Genomic DNA, 22,055 nt, shown 5'->3' on the forward strand with positions numbered 1-22,055 from the left:
CTCTAATTCTAAGAAAAATAAATGTAATATATTGCAATACCTAAATAATACTGGCTGGAGTTATCCAATAATTTAATGTTTTTAATCCAGTTTAGGTAATAGGTAAATTATGTTACTGTTCTAGAGGGTGCAACACAGCAGGCAAGGACTCTAGTCTTGGGAGACTAGACAACAGATTTTGAGTCCCAGCTGCACAACGTAACAGCTGTATAACCTGGAGCCAATCACTTCATAGAGTCTCATTTACAAAAGAGACATCTGTTCCAACCCCCTCAAAGTTATTCCTTCTACCATTCTATGATGATTCTATTTTTCCTGTCAACTTACCTTGCCTTTAGATAGCCAATTTGAAAATAAAAACCCAAATTACATGATGACACACAGATGAACTTTCCCATTAACATTCTTAAATTTTACATTCAAAAGTGAATATTTTTAAAAACAAATTTTTCCAGGATTACTTTTTGTGTGTAGCTCCCATAGCCATATAATAGCACAAAGCTTTCTTTCAGTTCAGATTTCACAACAATGGCACTACACTGGAGTCAGATGATAGTTTCACTTGGTAACATATTCCTACGATATTCTAATTAGAATCTTGAGAAGTTCAAGATTTTTGTCCTGGAATGCAGAAAAGGAAGGTGCCTCCTTCTTATGTGATCTACGTGTGTTCCAAGCCCCCCAAATAACGAACCAAGAGTCTGTTACACGTAAACGAGAAGCATTACAAATATTCCCACTAAGAACAATGTTTAGTACTGGGACTGTCACTTCACCATTACTATTTACATTATTTTGGAAATGCTAACGATTGTAACAAGGCAAGGAAAATGAATCTAGGCAATAATCATTAGCAAATTAAATCTTAAAAAAGAATGAATGAATGTAGAAATAAATGAAATGTTGGGCCCAAATCAAAACCAAAAATAAAGTATTTCTATATGCATGCAAACTAACCATTTTGCTACTCTCTGTAACAAAATTATCTTTTTAAAATATAAGAATTTTAATTAAGGCTAAAGCATTTCACCTCTACAGTCTAATAGGGTATCATTTTATTTTTACTAAGTCCCCTTAATCTTGAACTTTCTGCTTTCATAGTGAATTCAACAGAATTCATCTAACCTACGCCTTAAAGACAAGCTGAAAAAGAAAAATCAATTTTGATTCTATTTCTAGTAATTTAAGCCAATTATTGTGTGCTACCTTAAAAAGGGCAGTAGATCAATTTGCTAACTAAATGTTATCCTGCCATCCCATGACCTAAACACATTATACCAACATGTATTGGTTAAGGGAATAATAATCATCCCTATCATTTCTTTATTTGTACACTGGAAAACATTCTTAACATAAACTCATTTATAAATTTAATGCTTTTAGAAAGGGTGAACAGACTACATACACACTTCACTTTCCCAACCTCTTCACAAAAAAAAAAAAAATTGATCAACAGTTTTTAATCTGCTCAAGAATAACCTGGTATATTTTACACGAAAAGTGCGATCAATCAATAATGATACTCAAAGAAGGTTTTTGTATTCCTGTATTTCAAAAGCCTGAACACACAGTAGCTACCAAATATAAACACATAGGGTACTATACTAAACAATTATTAACTAAATATCAAACTAATAAACAATTGCTTCTAAGAAGAAAACGCAAGTTTTTTCAATTGTTTAAACATTTGCTACAGCATGAACGTGTGACACGATAGCCAGCCAATCACCGTGCAAGCAAAGGGCACAAAAACAACTGCAGAAAACATTATGTGTTCAGGACAAGGATGATGTTAAGTCATGACACATAACCTCCAGATGCCTGACTTTACAAGGGAGAAGTATGCAGTGAAAACTACCCTGGATTATTATTTACAAGGCACGAGTGGGTTTGAATCCCTTCCTAGTACAACCTTGGGCAAGTTACTACAACTCTCAAGACTTCCGTGGCCTTATTTACAAAAGATGAGAGGATCTCTAATGCCTATTCCAATTCTAAATTCTACCAATCAAAGCATAGCAGAAATAATGTGAAAATTCCACATCTCTTGATGGCTTCAACCCTTAATACCTTTGTAACCTTTAGACATGTTACCCAACTTCACTTTCTTCAATGACAAAATGAAGGTAATACTTAAGGTAGACCTAACACGATCACACACGACCAGAATCAGAGCTGGCAGAGAGCTCAGAGGCTCTAGTACAGTCATGATTAAACAATATTCCTCCATATTCAGAAAGGACCTCTGATTCTGAAAACAAGAACAAATCCTATGTGATAACCCTAAGAAACTGTCAAGCACTTTGCTGTAATCTAGGTTACAAATACATAATGTGGAGGCATGAAGTCTTCCTTTGATTTACTAGATTAATGGCGGGGGGGGGGGGAGGGTGTGTGCGAAAGAATAAGAATAGGTTAGTATGACCTGTTCTCAATGAAGCCATACTAGCTGATTTTAGATTAGTGTTTCTATTTCAGATGTTTATTAACCATCCCTTTAATAAGAAATTTAAGTCAAGCTCACTGGCCTGCAGTCTACACACTCCATTTTTCTCTTCCATGTTTTTGGAAAACTGGGACCTTTGCCCTCCTTGAATTCTGTGATCTCTTTCCCATTCTCCAAATTATTTTTCAACGTGAGTGCTTCAACCATCACATCAGCCAGTTCTTTAATAACATTAGCAATTAAAAGTAGCCTGGCAGGGTAAATAAATCCAGGCTGCTCTGAATGCAAGCCCAGCTTTCAACACTTACTGGTCATGTGGCCATGGCAAGTATAACCTCTCAGTGCCCACCTTAGGCAACTTTAGGCTACAAATGAGCTGCCAATCTGTGTTGGGGGAGGAAATTTCCATATAAGAAATCACAGGTGTGGGAATAAAGATAATAACAATAGTTATTATTATTTCCTCACAATATATTGTATTTAATTTCTTAAAATGGGACATTAACAATAACAGACTAAATAATTCATAGATTTGACATAAAACATAACAATTAAGCTTTTTTAAATATATGTCCTCTGAAGCATTACAAATTTTGCCATGATGTAGACATAAAGTTTGTCAGGGCAGTCAGTGAGTCCATAAGTATTTAAGTGCCTTTTATGTGCCACGCACTGTGCTAAGGTCTGGGGATGTAACAAGAGGCAAAAGATATTCCCTGCTCTCAAGGAGCTTACAATCAAATGGAAGGGACAACATGCAAATAAATATATGCAAAGCAAACTATATACAGGAGAAATAAAAATTAACTTAGGGGGAAGGCACTCAAATTAAGAGGGTAAGAAAAAGTTTCTGGAAGATGATGGGACTTTAGTTGGAACTTGAAGGAAAAAAAACAAAACAGAAGTCATGAGGCAAAGATGGGGGGGGGAGCATTCTAGGCATGTGGGACAGCCAGAGAAAATGCCAAGAGACAGAGATGTTAATATCTCATTCGTGAAACAGTCAGGAGGCCAGCATTATTCGATTGAGGGGTTAGGTGTAAAAAGACTGGAAACGCTGGTGGGTAGAAGTGGTGGGTCCATCCATAGGGCAGGAAGGTACTAGGTTATAAAGGGCTTTGAACACCAAACAGAGAATTTTGTATTTGATCCTGAAGATGGTAAGGTAGGGAGCCACTGGAATTCACTAGGTATGAGGGTGATGTGGACAGTCCTGAATTTTAGGAAAATCACTTTGATGGCTGAGTGAAAAATGGACTGGAGTGGGATGACTGATGACAGAGACATCAACCAACAGGCTATCGCAATTGTGCAAATGTGAAGGAATGGGGGTCTGCACCAAGAGTTATGGCAATGTCTGAGACAAGACTGACAAGACAGATATTGGCAACAGAGGGGATGGGGGTGGGGCAGTAAGAGATAGTGAGAAAAAAAACTCCAAGTCTAGGAGACTGGAAAGATGGTGGTATCCTGGGCAATAATAGAGGAGTGGGGAGGGGAGAGGGAAACACAGAGGGAAGTAAGGAGCTCAGTTTGGGTTAGGTTGTGTTTAACATGTCTCTTGGACATCCAGCTCCAGATATCTGAAACAAAGTTGGAGATTCAAAAGTAGAGATCAGCAGAGAAGTTAGGGCAGGATAGGCAAATTTGATAGTCAGCAGTATAGAGAGGATATTAATCCATGGGAGTGATGAAATCACCAAGAGAAGTAGAAGAGAGGCAGAAGAGAACCCAGGGCAGAACCCTGTTGGACACCTATGGTTAAGACAGTGTGACCTGGATGAGAATTCAGCAAAGGAGGCTGAGAAGGGGGATTTTCTAGGGAGAAGGAGAACCAGGAGGAAGTGTAAAAGACTAGAGAGAGGTCAAGAAGAATGAGAATTAAGAAAAGGCTATTGGATTTGACAGATAGCTTTGGAGAAAGTTTCAGTGAATGACGAATTTGAAAGCAGGATTATAAGGAGTTAAGAAAAAAAGTGAGAGGAAAGTGGAGGCATCTATTGTAAACAGTCTTTTCAAGGACTTTAGCCACAAAGGACAGAAGAAACATAGGATGATAGTTATTAGGGATGGAAGGAACAAGTAAAGGTTTTTTGAAAATAGGGCATTTTGTAGGCCAGAGAGAAGAAGCCAGTGATGGAACAAAGACATAGGACAGAATGGAGATGATGGTGGGGGGGAGCGGGGGGCAGGACTGAGAAATTTGTCGTAGAAGACAGGAGTAGGAAGTGCTTGTGCAGGGGGTTAGGCCATTTCTTCAGGTGATTCAAGGGTAAAGGAAGAAATGGTGGCAAAGGCATAGGAATGCTTTGAAATGAGAAAGAAAAGACAGGAGAAAGTTCATGGTGAATGGCATAAATTCTTTCTGCCAACTGTGAGGCAAGGTTCTCCACTGTGAGGGATGGGAAAGGGTAAGCCATGGGAGGTTTGAGGAGGAATGAAGTTTTGGAAAAGCTCCTACAGAGAGTAGGATGGTAAACTGATGAGCAAGGTGAGAAAGCTTGCCTAGCAGCAATGAGGGCCCACAATGAGGGGGTGGGTCCAGTGAGAACAGCTGAGTTATTTTCTCTACCTTAAATCTGTAGCATATACATAGGAGCAAAGATTTCAGTCAATGGTGAGAGTCGTCCAAGGTTGAGGTCTGACAGGGCACAAAGTGCAACGTGATAAGGAGGCCAGCAAGTCCAGAGAGAGAGGACTATATAGAGCTGAAGTGGCTCAACAAGGGGTCAAGATTGGAAAAGAGGAGTGGTTAGAGCCCAAGAACTGAGAGGCCAAGGACTTGGGGGTTACTGTGTGAACGAAGAGTAAGGTTCAAGGAGAGAAGGCAGAGGGAGAGGTGGAAAGTCATTAGATTATGGAGTCAGATAAGCAGAATTCAACAATTCTTCAACACAGAGGTAGTGCTTTTATGGGAGAGGGCAAGATCAAGGACATGATCCTCTCTGTGCCTGGCTGAGGTAGCACATAGGAACAGGTTCCAGGAAATAAGTAGGTTGAAGAATTGATAGGTTAGGTTGAATGAGGGAGAGTCAAGATGTCTGTTGAAGTCCCCTACTCTGAGGGCAGGGGTTGAAAAGAGGAAAACTGTGATCCAGACACCAAACTTTAGGAAGGGGAATGATCTGTATGTCTATAGACAGCTACCCGGATTTTGAATGGGTTGTAGATATGAACTGCATGAACCTCAAAGGAAGAAAAGGTACTGAGTGATGGAGGTAGGAAAAGAATCTGGAAGTATTCCAACTCTCCCACTTCTAGCCCTGAGCCAAGGGGAATGAATGAGGGTGCAGTCAGTACTGGAAAGGGTAGCCAAGGAAGCCAAATCTTGGTGACTGCTTAGACGATGGAAGGAGTGAGAGAGGAAAAGACTTAGAATGAAAGGAAGTTTGTTGCTTAGGGAACAAGCATTCCAAAGGGCACAGTGGAAGCAGTAAGGTGGTGCTTGGTTGTGACTTTGGGGTGAGAGAATTAAGGGGAAAGGTTCTAAGCAATCTGCTGGTGGGGGGTGGGGAATAGGGTTTTGATGATAACCTGCTACAAGGGTTTAGAATTACCGGGATATGTACATTATGATCAGGTATGAGAACATTCATCATTGAATAGAAGGCACCAGTTCTCTTCCCAGGAGGCCAGACATCAGGCAGGAGACAAGGAGATGTAAAGATATAAAGCAAAGAGTCAGATAGGAGTCCTGCTTCACTTCACTTCCAATTCAAAGGTTGAAAATTAGGTAGGAGACTACCTAGGTAGCAGCTAGAAAATGGAAATCAAACCTACAAAGCAGGAGATAGAAGGCCCAAGGTCAAAGAGAAAGTGACTCCTTTTTCCACCAAAAGCTCTTCACATCTTGAGAGGGAGATCAGACTGGAAGCAAGAGGAGGAGGCTGCTGTGTCCTAGCCCGGATGGAAGTTGTAGAGATAGCACCTAATAGCCTCCCCCAGGGAACTCAAGCAGCGAAAGAAAGGAGGCCCTCAGTCAGAGGAAGGTCTCCTTCCTCTTCTCCTGAACTTCCTACATTTTTATCTTCACTAATGCTATACTGTACATATAACAGGGACTTAACAAATTTATTTAACTAAAAATGTTTCAAAATTATAGTCCAGGGGGGAGGAGCCAAGATGGCAGAGTAGAAAGACACACATACGCTAGCTCTTAATGCACAGCCCATAAAATACCTGTAAAGAAGAACTCCCAACAAATTCTAGAGCAGCAGAAGCCACGGAACAACGGAGCAGAGGAGATTTCTGTTCCAGAAAGACCTGAAAAATGGACACCAAAGGTCTGTCAGGCCCCGAACCAGAGCAGAGCCCAGCCCTGCCTTGGCCGTGAGGCACTGAGAGGAGCAGATCTGAGCAAACTTCAGGGACAGAATCTCCAGTGGCAGCGCAGGTCTCTCCACCCACAGGCACCAAAGGTCAGTAAGAGGGTCTTTTCAGCAGGCTAAGAGGGGAGTGGGGTGTCCCAATGACTTAGGTCCCCTCAGGAGGCAGCAGCAGACAGGGGCTCCCAAAGCAGGCAGGCGCCTGGATCCATTGTTGAAGGTCTCCTCGTAAACCCCCTGAGGGAACTGAGCTCTGCGTGGTGGCCCTGCCCCCCACCTGAGCACCTGAACTTAATCTCACACTGAATAGCAGCCCCCACCCCGCCAAGCGCTAGCTGGGTGGATCTGGAGGTGAGGTAGGTATGGAGAGGAAACTCAGAAGTCAAGTAACTGGTTGGGAAAATGCCCAGAAAAGGGAAAAAAAATAAGACCATAGAAGGTTACTTTCTTGGGGAACAGGTGTTCCCTCCCATCCCTTCAGATGAGGAAGAACAAGGCATACTGTCAGAGGAAGTCAAAGCCCTCCCTCCAAAGGGGATTTAACCTTGGCTCAGGAAATAGAAGACCTTAAAAAACAAGTTATCAGCTTACTAAAGGAGAACCAAAAAAAACACCAAGGAAAATAGCAGCTTTAAAAAGAGGCTAACTCAGCTGGAAAAAGAGGTCCAAAAAGCCAACGAGGAGAAGGTTTTAAAAAGCAGAATTAGCCAAATGGAGGAGAAGGTTCAAAAGCTCACTGAACAAAATAATTCACTGAAAGAGAGAATTGAGTCCAGGGAAAAGAATGACTATGAGTTAAACTAAGAAGTTAGTAAACAAAACCAAAAATTTAAAAAAATAAAAGATGATGTGAAAGAATTCATTGGAAAAACAGCTGACCTGGAAAATAGATCCAGGAGAAACAATTTAAAAATTATTGGACTACCTGAAAGCCATGATCAAAAAAACAGCCTAGACACTATCTTCCATGAAATTATCAAGGAAAACTGCCCTTACGTTATAGAATCAGAGGGCAAAATGGATATTGAGAAAATTCATCGATCATCCCCTGAAAGAAACCCAAACAGAGAAACTCCTAGGAATATTAGGCCAAATTTCAGAGTTCCCAGATCAAGGAGAAAATACTGCAAGCAGCTAGAAAGAAACAATTTGAGTACTGTAGAAATACAATCAGGATAACACAGGATCTGGCAGCTTCAACATTAAATGAACGAAGGGCTTGGAGTAGGATATTTCAGAAGTCAAAGGAACTGGGATTGAAGCCAAGAATCACCCACCCAGCATATCTGAATATAATAGTTCAAGGGAAAAAATGGACATTCAGTGATTGCTAGAGACAAATTTGAAGATTTCATGTTGAGGAAAAGACCAGATCTGTATTTAAAATTATAGTCCAAAATTTCAGCAAATGATGATTAAATTGGATCGCAGAATCCTAGATCTAGGGTTAGAAGGGATTTCAGGCACTATCTTGGTAAACTACTTCAATTTAAAAGTGAGGAAACCGAGGCCCAGGAAACTTAAGTGACTTGCCCAAGATCACTGGATCACAGATTCAGAGCTATTAGGAAGCTCAGAGACCAACTCGTCCAACTCTCTCAAGTATTTTTCAGATAGATATGGCATTTATTAAGCATTTAGGATGTGCAAGGCATTATGCATGAGCAAGTAAAACAATCCCTGCCATCAGGGAGTATATATTCCAAGGAGGGAAGAAAATGAATAAGGGGAAATGGAGAGAAGTACACTAGCAGCCGCATGGCCTGGAAATGGCCAAGATGTGACCTACAGAAGAAGGCCAAATCTTACCTACCTGAAACAAAAAATACAGGAGCAGAATCTGAGATTGGGGGCAGGGCGTTTCAGGAGGGAAGGAAAGGGGAGGGTGAGGATGATGGCCAGAGTTGAGACAACATGGTGTTGATAGCTAGAAAGTGACAAGAGTGGTCTGGTTCCAGGCATAAGGTAAAAGCTCATCTATTGGGACTAGGGGCTCAGGGAGAGAGTACTAAATTGCATGGGGGTAAGGGGGGAGAGGTAAGGGAGGAGATGAAGGTGATGGCAGAAATGTAGGCAGCAGTGTAATAAGATAGCCAAGAGGATGAGAAAAGTGAGATTAAATGACTTGTCAGAGGTCACATAGGAAGTCTGAGGGACAGGCTATGAACTCAGGTCCTCCCACTCGAGACAGTGCTCTTTCCATTATATCGATGTTGCTTCCGATGACAACCCTTACATATGTTCAGCCCATCTTACTACAGGTTAGGACCAAAGTTAAGTCTGGATCTCTAACTCTCTTAATAGAAGGTATCACAACATGTGGAATATCACAGATATAGAACCGGAAGGAGTTTTAGTTTGATATCTAAAAAATGTAGGTTTATGCAATTTGCCAACATCCCTACAATACCTGGCCTCATGCCACTGTGGCCTCATGCCAGTCTGATCCAGGGCCAGGCTAAAAATAAATTCTAGAGAAGCAGCTGGAATACACAGATCTTTCTGACCCCGGTTCTGTTACCCTGAGATGGGAATAAATAAAGGAAGGAGAATCAATATGCATTACCCAATGCCGATTTCTTACCTTTCTCTTCCCTCTGAATACAAGACAGGTGATAAAAGCTTCCCTCTTCTTCTGCCCTTAAACTTGACTCTGTTCTCAATTACTAAATCCTTGGACTGACCATTCTAAACCTCAGATCTACTACCAGTCCAAAGTTATAACTAAAATCTTGATGAGATTTAGTAAATGTCACTAGGCTAAAGATATCAGAAAAGAAGTTGTTCATGTGATATAGTATATGTGATATGTATATACATCTACTATATGTGTTTTTAAACTACATGGAATGTAAAATTAGAAGTGTTTAAGAAGCTGGAAGTTAAAATAAAATTTTTAGCTAAGAAAGGAAATAGGTTGAATAAGGTAATGACATTCTATCTTAATCATACCATGCCAGTTCCCATCTGCATGCCTTCACAAAGGCTGGTTTGCACCTGGGAATGCCTTCCCTTCCTCCCTCTCCACTAACTCTTAGAATCCCTAATTTCCTTCCAGTCTCAGATAAAATGCCATCCCCTACATGAAGCCTTTCCTGGGCACCTCCCCAGCTGCCCATGCTCTCCCCACCCAAAAAAAATTACCTAGTATTTATTTTAAGTCTGGGAACATATTGCCTCCCCACACATAAAGTAAATAAAGTTTCTTGAAAGCTTTTGTTGTTGAGTCATTTTAGTCATACCTGACTCTTGATGACCCCATTTGGAGTTTTCTTGGCAAAGACACTGGAGGTGTTTGCCATTTCCTTCTCCAGCTCATTTTACACAGAAGGAAACTGAGGCAAACAGGATTAAGTGAGTCACACTGCTAGTATGTGTCTGAGGCTGAATTTGAACTCAGATTTTCCTGAGTACAGGGTTTCTATCCACTGCACCACTTAGTTGCCCATTTCTTGAAGGCAGATATTTTCATTTTTTACATTATATAACTGGGTCAGTGACTGACACCTAGTAGATGTTTCACAAATACTTGGTAAATTAGTCCTTATCTGTACTTCAGTGACATGAATAAGTGGGAATGGTGAAATCTGCAATAACATCAAACTTCTTTTCCCCAGTTACAGTCAACTTCTCAGGTAAAAGAATCCTACCAAGAAGAATGATTTAAGCTGGTGCAAGGGCAGGCAGCTGCATATAAGGCATTACGTAAACTCATACAACTGTCCATAAGAGTTCAGGTAACTGTCACTCATCATTTTACTAATAAACTCCAGTATGTCTTAAGTGACTGCTTGTATAACTAGCTAAAGGTAGAGGGAAGGGAATAAAGGTGTAAAGCTTGCTTCCACAGAATCATTCTAAGTATAATTTTTCATAAAATTTTCCCACATTAGAGGTCAGACACCAATTAACAAAGAAAAATGCTTTATGTAAACAGACAGACTTAAATAAAAGCAGGACAACAAGGAAAGTCATCTGAATTTTCAGCACATTCATTCATTAAATGAGTTTTTGATTTATCTGATCAACTTTAGTCTACCAGCTAGGGTTTACATTTACTGACAGGTCCTGCTGTATTCTCCCAATTAATGTCAGATGCTCAGCCACTGCACAGATACCATCAGTTCCTTCCAAGACTGTCATATGTACTCACATGCAACAAGAAGTGTTATAACAACGTTTCAAACACAGTAAGCACTTAATGTTTTTACTCATTAACTTTTTTAAATGGTAACTTTTTTTAAAGGTCTAATAACTCATTCACAATAATTCGCTATAATAATGCTTTCACAGATGTATACTAATATCTAGAGTATCCTGCAAAGAGAAACAACTCCTGATTTAAAAAATAAAAAAAAAGGAAAGTTTTTACATGAAGACAACAAACCAGGTCAAATTTTATACCCATTTGCAAATCTATACTCTAAAGCTGAAGATCCTTCATCAAAAGACAAATGAAATAAAATTTTAGAGTCAACGGTTATGATCCAATGTCCTAAAGTGGAGTTAAAGCATACAAAGTCCAAGCACACAGAGCAATACACTACAATATTCACAGGTAATCGTCACTAAGCATAAAGTCGTAACAAAAATCTCATTTAAGTGACACTGTAAAGAGGATGAGAGCCTCTTCTCACACAGCAAAAGAAAAATAGAGAGAAGACAGGTCACTGAGGCTATGAGGCCAAATAAATCAGTACATCAAAATACATATATAAAATAAGACTGATAAAAGAATGAGTAGATAGAAGGTAATATTGCTACAGGGGCAAAATCCAAAGAGCAGGGAAAAGCCCAAGTTACTAGACAATATTCAAACAGTTTGGCTGCATTCCAAGCAGCTTGCATCCTGGGCCATCTCCTGGTCATCATCCTGATAAATATCAGGCCACTGGATACAGATGGCTCAGGAGAAGAAAGTGAGGTTGGTGACCTTGCACAGCCCTCAACTGCAAGTCATGTCATCATCTTGATGCCATGGCCCACTTTGAGAACGAAGGATAAACACAACACAATACTTACGTGATCTATTTCATGATACAATTCAAAAGCACATGTGTTTTATAGACACATGTACAAATAAGTAATATATATCTGTTGTTGTTCAGTCATGTCCAACTTCCTCCTGATCTCATTTGGGGTTTTCTTGCAAAAGATAGTGGAGTAGTTTGCCATATCCTTCTCCAGCTCATTTTACAGATGAGGAAACTGATGCGAACAGAGTTATGTGACTTACAAGGGGTCACACAGCTAATATGTATCTGAGATTGGATTTGGCCCTGCACTCCATCTGCTGCCACTACCTAACTATGCACATGTGTGTGTATACACATACACACATATATATACAACATATCAAAATAAGTAATATATACATATTTCTTTATGTATACTACACTAAATATATACCATGGCATACATGAGTAATATATGTATATTATTTTAATGTGTGCATAAGCATGTATGTAGAGATTATAAATCAAACACAGATACAGGCTACAAAATACATACATACTTTTAAGTTGTAAAGTGCAAGGTTTTTAAGGCCAAATTCAAAACACAATTTGAAAGTTTGTGGCTGAGACTAAACAATTCTGTCAATATATAAAATCATGAGAGAAAGCAAAACACAAATAGACTGCAACCACTTTGATGAATTAGGAATCATTTTGGGGGTTCATTCCAGTAAAATGTTAATCAGAGACTGATTTTTTATCACCAGCAACTTACACTTATACTGACCTGAAATGAATTTTAAAATGAGTAACAATGTAAAAATCTATTTCTGTAAAATAATCTAATTTTTTTCCTTACAAATTTTTCCTACACTAGAGGTTTAATGTTAATTAACAATGAAAAATGCTTTATAGAAAGAAACAAACCGTTAAACAAATCAAGACATGGAGGCAAGTTACCTAGATCTTCAGCACATTAATTTGTTAAATGAGTTTCTGATTTACCGAATCATATCAGTACAAAATTATTCTTAAAATCATGTGTTTTTATACTAGTATGTATATGCTAGCGTTAAACTTAAAACACAAATTATTTAGTGTGAAACTAAAATGTCAACAAGTATTTCATATTTTATGATTTAAAAACTTAGAAAAATCTTTCTAATACAATTCAGTATTGTAATTAAGGGTCTAATTATGCTGGAATCCTAAAATTATCCAATACTTCTACAATAATGATGATTATTATAAGCATTTCCTGCCAGATTTCAATATACTTTCTTTATAACGAAATGGGACGTGTATACTTATGCTGGCATCGTTATAATTTGATCAGAATATCTGCAAACTTAATATGATTTGGTTAAGTCACTATCCCTTCATAATTATTTCTGAAAAATAAAATATTTAGGGAGAGGAGGCGAAATTCAGCTACTGAAACAACTATCATTCAAGAACAATCCTAAGAATAAAACTTTTATTGAAAATTAAATATCCATACAGAAGCCTGTTATTAAAATGTGATCTAAAAAGGTAACCCACAGTCATTTTAAATAATAAGATATTTGATATTATTTGTCAGGATTTAATCTATATTTTGTTGATAAAGTGAGTGTCTTAATTATAGATAACTGAAAGATGTGCCCAAAGCACCATCTTTGCAGAAAATGGGCTATCTATAGACAACTGTGATACCAGTTTTTTAATCTCATCATCACACTATACTCAACATTTTAAATATCATTTTATAAGAAGGGAACAGATACCTGATATCTTCTCTGAGCAAACCACTTGACAATGGCATTGTTAAGGCACATGTACTTTCTCTGTAACATTTAAGAAACAAATTTATTCCCTCTATCTCTGAGATCAATACTCAGATGATTATGTCAAAAAGCTTAAAACTAGGAAAACCGAGCTCTTCTCTAGATTGTTTTTCCAATAGTAACAGACTAAAGTTAAATCAATTTCCAGTTATCTTTCAAATCTCCATGAGATACATTTCTAGAAATCATACTAACTTTTCATCTACTTTCGGAGGAAAAAAAAAGTGTGAACCTTCTTGGCTTCTAAAGGGGACAAAAATAAGCACACTTCAAGGTCAAAACCAGTTCAAGTGCAATACATACCCCCAAAAAATGTTTTTCTTACTCCCTGGTTCTGATCAGAATTAATTTTCTCACATACCAAAGATCATTCCTGATTGTTTAAGACTACTTTTTTTTCCTTCTTAATAAAGAGAACTATATATTAAATGGTTTGGGGGGCCAATATTTAAAAAAAAAACCCAATGTACTGCTTCAATAAGTATGCAAAAATCCCATTTTCACATAACCAAGAAACCAGATCAAGCAAAGGGGGGGAAAAAAGAAAAAGAACATTTTGTCATTCCTTGGCTTGTTGTCTTTAATCTTTTTTTCTTAAACTAAATCCTTTATATTTGGGTTTTGTTGCTGTTATTTTAAAAGCTAGGTCCACTGGTCTATTTCTTTCCAGAGGAAATATTCAGAATTAGAATGTAGCTGTTAACTGAATTATACCTGTCAAGTAAGGAGAAAATCCCCACGAAATATTTGTTAAAATAAGTATAGACATCCTTACAAGTTCTCTTAATCAAAACAAATTATTAGAATGTCTACTGTCTTCAAAGCATTATGTGCTGGTTCACATGCTACCTCTCAAAATTATCTGCATTATTCAAGAGAGTAATTTATGTTTAAAAAATTACTTTTGCTGAAAGGAAAAAAAATATATATATATATATATACACACTAACAATTTCAATACTCACTTTTTCAATGCACACATGCTGATGTTTCAAAAAGATAACAAAGCCTCACATCTGCAATAGGGATGAAATTCAAAGCACAGGCACTTGGCCTGTGGATCAACTTGATGTCAAAGTCCTCAGGGTAGCTTTTTCTTCCTCATATCAAATGTATGCTATTAATACATACACCAGGTATGCCAAGAAATTAAGATTTTTGAAAGAGCAGAGATATTCCACATTCTGTTACTGAAAATTCAACTTAAAAAAAAAAAAACAAAAAACTTGTTGGCCAGAAAAAAATAACCTTATCTGATAATCTAGTCTCTAAAAGTCTGGGCTTTACTGATCATGGTGTGAACCCAAAAAATTTTCAAATTTTTACATGAAATATGTTAGTTAATTACACCACCCCTTCATTTTATCAAACAGTGCAATGCTCAACAAATCCTTTTCAAGTGAAATTTAGATAGTCAATAAATGTGTTAAATACCTACTATGTGCCAGGCACTATGCTAAGCCCAGGGATACCAAAAAAGTAAAAGACAGTCCATCCCTGTCCTCAGGGACATCGAAATCTAACGAAGGAGACAACAAACAAACAAATACATACAAGAAGTTACATACAGGACAAACAGAAGGTAAGTAAAAGGAAGGCACTAAAATTAAGAGGGAGTGGGAACCGCTTCCTAAAGAATACTGAATTTTAGTTAGGACCTGAAGGAAGCCAGGAAGCAGAGATGAAAAGGGAGAGCATTCCAAGCATGGGGGATAGCCAGAGAAAGTGCCTGGAACCACATGATGGAGGAGTCTTGTTTGCAGAATGGCAAGCAAGTCAATGTCACCGGATCCAAGAGTGTAAGAGTAATATTCTCAGTCCCCCCAAAACAGGCAATGAAAATACAAATCTGGTTAATTTTAGGATTCAGTGTTCTCACATATCATCCGCAACAGAGTGTTTTATTACTGAAGACAAAGTTTGTGTCAAAATAACTATTAATGCTATCTATGGAACACGGGGTTTCAAGGTTAATGTTAACAGTCAGCAATAAACAGGTCACATTTATTTAAATACTTCTAGAGTCAATCTTCTTACAAAAGTGTCCCACCTAAAAGAGAATCATATCTTAAATTATTAAGACTTAGAGGTATTGTCTGTTTCAGTTCATTAACTTTTTGGTAATTAAATTCCCTAAGCATATAAAAGGTAAGTGACCTACCTGCCCAGGGTCACACAGCTAATAAAGAGCCGGAGCTTGTACTCCACATCTCCCATACTTCTAGCACTCAGAGCACTATCCACTGTCCCTATTTAAAGACTGTCAAGTAAATAACTTCAATTAAGGATTGATGTTCTTCATTCTCTTCTGGGGGGAAAAAGGAGGGGGAGGCCATAAACTCTGATCTTGGAGCTTAATCTGCAGGTCCGACACAAATCAAAACTGTGATTTCTGAATAAGAAGGATCTATACCTTCTGAGGAAGAAAAGAAGCAGGGATTACTCAGATTTTTAAAATTTCTGTATCAGTTATTTAACAGCAGTCATGATATCTCTGTTTAAAAGCCTTCAAGAGAGCATTTCATAAGAATAGCTGGCATTTCTATAGTTTAAGTCTTATGCAGACTTTGAATACCTATGTCACAACAACTCGAAGAAGGAGGTGCTATCTCCCCCCATTCTACAAGTCAGGAAACTGAGGCCTAACAAAATTAAGAGACTTGCCCACAGCCCACACACAGCTAAGAAAGTAAAGTAGAATTTGAACACAGGTCTTCCCAACTTTGACACTTTCTCCAATTTAAAAGAACTCAAAGTATGGGGTTGTTTTGTAAAACAATTTAGGTCTTTTTAATTACTTTTCTATAACCAGATGATGAACTATTTTGCTTTAAGTACTACACATCTGATAATATTAAATTCAAAAGATAAAAATTTTAACTTTTTTGATTGTTTGATAAATGCATGAAACTTCAGCACAAAAAAAAAAACCTTGACCACTGATTCAGATAACAACGGAATTTCTTATTTAAGTCTCATAGTAAATTCAGTGCATTACACCAAATAACAGGTTTCTTTTACATAGAAAATTCATCACTCAATTCCTACAACTAAGTGAAATTCTTCCTTAAACATATATATCCTATTGTATAACTCTGAATTAAAAATACAGGAAAATTCTATCAACATTCCTGCATGTAACTTAAATTTGTTTTGTTTAGTCACCACTGTTACATAAATGTAAAATCAATTTAGAATTTTTTATCTAAAAATGGTTTCAATCTTTACCTCCTCCAGTAAAAGAACTAAGCTCTTTAAACTGGCTTTGCAATTGAAGGTGAGAACAAGTTCCACAACAGAAACACTCACCTTGACAAATATTCCTTATTTATCATGCGTATGCTTAAACGTGAGCCACACCATAACTTAAATTGAATTCGATCATTAACCTGCTCTCTTAGTCCCCCACCCAAAGTGATATCAAGTTTCTATTTCATACTGCTAACTGTCAAGATGCACAGTAGCCCAAGATCTCAAACCTGACTGGCACAACAAGTAATACAACTTAGAAGTTAAGGAAATTGGCACAATTCAGAAGGAGAAAAAAAACATTTTCCACAATTTGTACAGTCCTTGTTTGGAATGTATTAAGTATTCCAGAGGTGGTGGTCAGCACTTGAGCTGTATTAAATGCATAACATTTCTTCACATCTACTGCTGCCAAAATCACTCAATGGCCCCCTCCCCTTTAGAGACTACACAAAAAAGTTGCTATTTTCTTTTACAACTACTCACCAAGGCCTCTTTCCACTGCTGAAAGCAGGCAAAGCCCACGCTGTGTGTCTGTCTCCTACAGAAGATTGCATCTTTTATTTATCGCCCCTTGGCTTTATTTTCACAGTGAATTCCTCGCTTAAATGCAATCAGCCAAGAAACCCTCCCTATGTGCACTCCTGTCATTCCTCATTGCTTGCAAGCAGAGTCAAGCACAGGCAAAAAAAAAAAAAAAACCCTCAACATTGCCAGCCAAGACTTAAAAAAAACCCAACTCAGAGCTTCTCTGCCACCCTTGGGAAACCAGAGAGGTACTGCCACCTTTTCAAACCGGCAGAAAACAGGTAAAAAGTAAAATCTGAGAGAACGTTAACTGCATCCAACCAGGCTAGAGAGCCCCAAACGCCCAAGGCAGCAAGGACGGAGCCTTCGAAGAAGGCAACCTAGGAGGCAGCCTGCGGAAAATAAATGGGCAAGCAGAAATTCACATTTGCAGATCGCATTAGAATTCCACTTCATCACCTACAGCCTACAGGGCTTACAACAAAACTGAATTTTCTTGGCGTGAAAGGCATTAAATACTAAAATAAAATAAAAAGTTACACTCCAAAGAGAAGACAAAAAGTGCGAACCCTATCCAGGTTTCCTTGATAGCCTTTAGCCCCTGCCACTTCATGGAAGCCACGACAAAAGAAGGAAAAACGTCTCTATTATTTAGGAGCGGGAGGCCGGGACTCCAGCTCTCCAAGCCTCCGTCCACTGAACAGGAACAGCGCCGGACGGAGCGGGGAGGGGGCAGAGAAAAGGCTTTTCTCCACCTCGGACTTTAAAAGGGTCTCCCAGGGACGGTCAGAGAAAGGGGCTGCGTAGCTGGAAATCCCAAGCCCTCCTGCCTTTGTCAAACCTCTCCTATTTTACAAGCGCTGAAAAGAAATCAAGAGCCGCTTTTGTTTGCTCCCCCCTCCGAAGGGTGACAGAACGCTGAAAAGGACACACACCCCGGAGAACAAAGTGTCAGACGCCCCGCCTCGCCTCCCCCGGGAGGACCTGCCCCGCCGCGCTGGGGAGCACCGGCGGGGCCCGGACCCCAGAGCCAAGTGGGGCGTCCGTGCGGGGGCCGCCCCGACGCACCCCGATCCAGGATCCCCCACACCCCGACAGCCGTCTGCAACGGCAATGGAGGAGGGATCTTCCGACCTGTTTGTTTACGGGACACACTCTGACCGATTCGGGGGCCTTTAAACGACAAGAGTGAAAGAAAGGCGACCAGGGGCAGCGAGCGAGCGTGTGCGTGTGTGTGTGCGTGTGTGCGCGTGTGAGGGTCCACCTCGCCCCCCGCCCGCTCGGGCTGCCGGTTCTGGAGAAGAGCAGGCGGCGGAGCCTCGCCTCGTCCGTCCGCAGCAGCCCCGGGCCGGCCCGCCATCCCCCCGCTCACCCGCGGCGGCCCCCGGAGCCTGGCCAGGGATCCCCCCTCCCCTGAAATCGCTGGGGGGAAGGAGAGCGGAGGAGGAGGAGGGGGGCAGAGAAAGAAAGAACGGACAGCCCGGCAGCCGCCCCGGGAGCAGCCTGCCCGCTGCATTGTCTGCGGCAGCCCGGGCCCCCCCGACGCGCACACACGCACCCCGCACCGCGCCGGGGGTGCCGCTGCCCCACCACCGGCCTCTTTGTCCAGACACCCCGCGCCTACGGAGAGCCCTCCTCGGCCCCTTCCGCGAGTGAGAGCAGAGGAGAAAGAGCCAACAGCACGCAGCCCCCCCGAGTGGGGCGCTTCTTGCTGATTCATTTCCCACTCGTGCTGCCCCGATCTCGGGGAAAACTGAGGGAGGGGGCGGGGTGCGTGTGCGTGCACAAGAGGTCCGGAGCTGGGGTGCGGGCTCCGGGAGAGGGGTGGCCAAGAGGAAGTGCAGCCTTTTTCTTATCGTCTGGATCCATTCGAGGGGACAGGATGGAGACGAGGCTGGGGGCGGGGGGCGCCTGCACGAGGAGGGGGCTGGGGAAGAAGCAGGCAGACGGAGAGGCAGGCTGATGTGAGGGCGGGGGGGGGGGGGCAGGACGGACGGGCGAACGGACCGACGGACGGGCGGACGGGGAGTGAATGGCATAGCTGTCCTGTGACTCACCGACTTGCAGGACGTTATCGACGCAGCCGCTCTCCAGCAGCGCGATGCCCCGGCGGAAAGGCAGCCGGGTCTCGTCGCCGCTGTCCCCGGCCCCGCCGGCCCCCACGGCCGCCCCGGCGGAGGCGGCGGCGGCGGCGGCGGCGGCAGCGGCGGCGGCGGCGGCGGCCGAGTTGGACGAGGACGAGGAGACGCCGCCGCCGCCGCCGCCGCCTCCGCCGCCGCTCTCGTCTCCACCGCCGCCGCCGGCGCCGCCCCCGGTGTTGAAGGACGAGTACATGCAGATCTCCCGCTCGCTTCGAGGGAAGGACCAGTAGACGATCCGGCGCTGCACGGGCTCCGGGATCCGCTCGAAGCGCTCCTCCACCCGCTGGAACGGCCACTTCTCGGCCACCTTCCGCGCCGCGATGTCCAGCAGCGACTCCGGGCTCTGGGTCTTCCCGAGCGGTAGCAGCCCCAGCGCCGAGCCGCCCCCACACACAGCGGCGCCGCCCGCTCGCTGGCCCGGCCGGCAGGCGGAGTTGTAGCCGCTACCCCCGCCGCCGCCGCTGCTGCCGCTGCCGCCGCCGCCGCCGCTGCTGCCGCCGCCTCCGCCGCCTCCGGGCCGGCAGCAGAGCCGTTTCGCTGGAGGAGGCTGCTGTCCGCGCTCCGCCATGACCGCGCAGCTTCTAACCCCACAGCGGAAGTGCCGGGACCCTATAAACGGCACGAGGAAGCGCGACACGCACACGCCGCCGCGACGCCACGCCGCCATCTAGGGCTAGTCGCTCCTTGTAGGGGCAGAGGAGGTGGGGCCTTCCCCGCGAGGAGGAGGAGGCTGGGGAGAGAGGGGCGGGGTGAGTTCATGGCAACTTAAGGGAGGAGGGCGGGGCTTATGCAAATCACCGGGCCGAAACATAAATAGAGCCAGCCATGGACCCCCCAGAGGGGGGCGTTGGCGGTGGTGGCGTCGACTGCTCGGGCGGCGCGGGTTGGTAGTTGGGGTGGGTTGGTAGAATGTCAACCTGCTGTGACGTAGGAGGGCGGGGGTTCAGGCGGGGTTCCCGCGGGAAGGGGCGGGACCGGAGGCCGTGGGTGTGTCCGTTCTCCCCCTCTCCTTCGCTTTCCCCCCCAACCTCGAATGCACAACCTCTTTTTGATGTCAAACAAGTGCAGACGCGCCTCGGGGGCAGCGTCGGGGGAGGGAAGGGGAGAGGTGGGGAGAGCAGGAGGGGGAAGAGAAAGAGGGGGAAAAGAAGGAGGAGGAAGGAAACAAGGAGAACGGGAATGGAGGTGTGGGGAGGAGGTGTCCGGGAGAAAATGGGGGGCGGAGCCTTTGGCTAAGTCCCACCCCCGCTGCTAGAGACCGCCTGCCCCGGGAAAAGCCTCTGGGCGGAGGAGGCGCTTTCAAAACAAAGAAATGCGGCGAGGAGCCCCGGGGGGGGGGGGGGCGGAGGGGGGGAGGCGGTGCGCCTGCTTCCCCTCCAGACCCGGCAGCTGGGAACTCCCCCGCCCCCTCCTCCACCCGGGGCAGCCAAGCCAGAAGGGAACGAGAAGGGGGCAGGAGGCCGCACGGTCGCCCCCCCTTCCTTCGGGCTCCCAGACCGGGGAGGTGAGCTTGGCCGCGCGGGGCGGCTCCGGCTCCGGCAGCTCTTGCATCGGTCTCTCTGTTCCCGGGAGGCGCTGGACAGAGAGCGGAGGAAGAGGACTGGCAGGAGCTGGGATTGGCGAGCGGGCCACGGGTCAAGTGCCCTTAAGATCTGCAAAGCTCTTAAAAAGCCAGTCCCCCCTCCGGGTCAGCGCAGACTCGGGTGTCCGGACCGAGGGTGTTGCCGAGAAAGCTCAGTCATTACCCCCTCCCACTCCCCTCCCCCAGCCCTGACCCCCCCCACCCACCTCCGATTCACGTCCCCTTAACTTAGGGCTGTTGTGGACACTCCCTTCCCCTCGGCGCCGAGGGACTGGGGGATTTAAATGCTTTGGAAAAGAGCCTAGTAACTTTAAATACCTTCGCCTCTCTACCCGAGGGAAAGAGATAGGGACCGGGAGAGAGGGACTGGGAGAGAGAGAGAGACCGAGACCTCGGCTCCGTGGCGGGCTTCGGGAGGAGGACAAGCGCTGCGCCTATTTCCAGCTCCTGCGGGGAAATGAGAGCTGGGAAGTGAGTTTAAAAACACCTTTGTGTACACGCGGAGAGAGAGGATGTTACCGGAATTCCGCTTCGAAAATCTAGGAAGGGTTAGTGACAGCTAAGCCGCAGCGTCAGGAGACGGAGGGATCATCCCAGCCCCCGGGAGGTACCCTCCCCCACCCCACCTCCGAGGGCTCTAAGCCCAACCACCGGAGGCTGGCCCGGGGCCGGGGTGGGGGGATGCAGAGGACACACACTGGGAGAGGCTGCACACTGTCACCGCGCGGCTCCTCCTATCTTACATTCAATACACAAACTCCTCCTAGCCGGGGGATGGGGAGAGCAGCCCGCTCATCATTCTAGAGAAAGGGAGAGTGAAACAGTTAGGAAGCCGGACTTGCCCGGCGGCGAGGGGAGGAGAAAAGAAACGGGAGAAACGCGGGGTGCGGATAGAAAGAGAACCCGCAAAGGGCGAGTGAAAGAAGCAAAGAGAATGAAAGGGAGCTGCCGATCCCCACCAAGCGCACCAAAGAACGCAGCCAAATCTGGGTCAAAGCCTCGG

At 43.5% G+C, this 22,055-nt stretch overlaps 1 protein-coding gene across 1 annotated transcript in view; it reads right to left on the bottom strand.

Moving 5' to 3' along the window:
• The window catches only part of ZSWIM6 (zinc finger SWIM-type containing 6), a 212,778-nt gene extending 192,434 nt beyond the window's left edge, over window positions 1-20,344 (bottom strand). The window contains exon 1 of the mRNA XM_072605559.1: window positions 19,387-20,344. Within this exon, the coding sequence (XP_072461660.1) occupies window positions 19,387-20,137 (751 nt within the window). The 5' untranslated portion in view covers window positions 20,138-20,344. The remainder of the gene's footprint in view (window positions 1-19,386) is intronic.
• Between the last annotated feature and the right edge of the window lie 1,711 nt (window positions 20,345-22,055).

Source organism: Notamacropus eugenii, chromosome 4 (genome assembly GCF_028372415.1).
Source record: "Notamacropus eugenii isolate mMacEug1 chromosome 4, mMacEug1.pri_v2, whole genome shotgun sequence".
NCBI classification, from domain to species: domain Eukaryota; kingdom Metazoa; phylum Chordata; class Mammalia; order Diprotodontia; family Macropodidae; genus Notamacropus; species Notamacropus eugenii.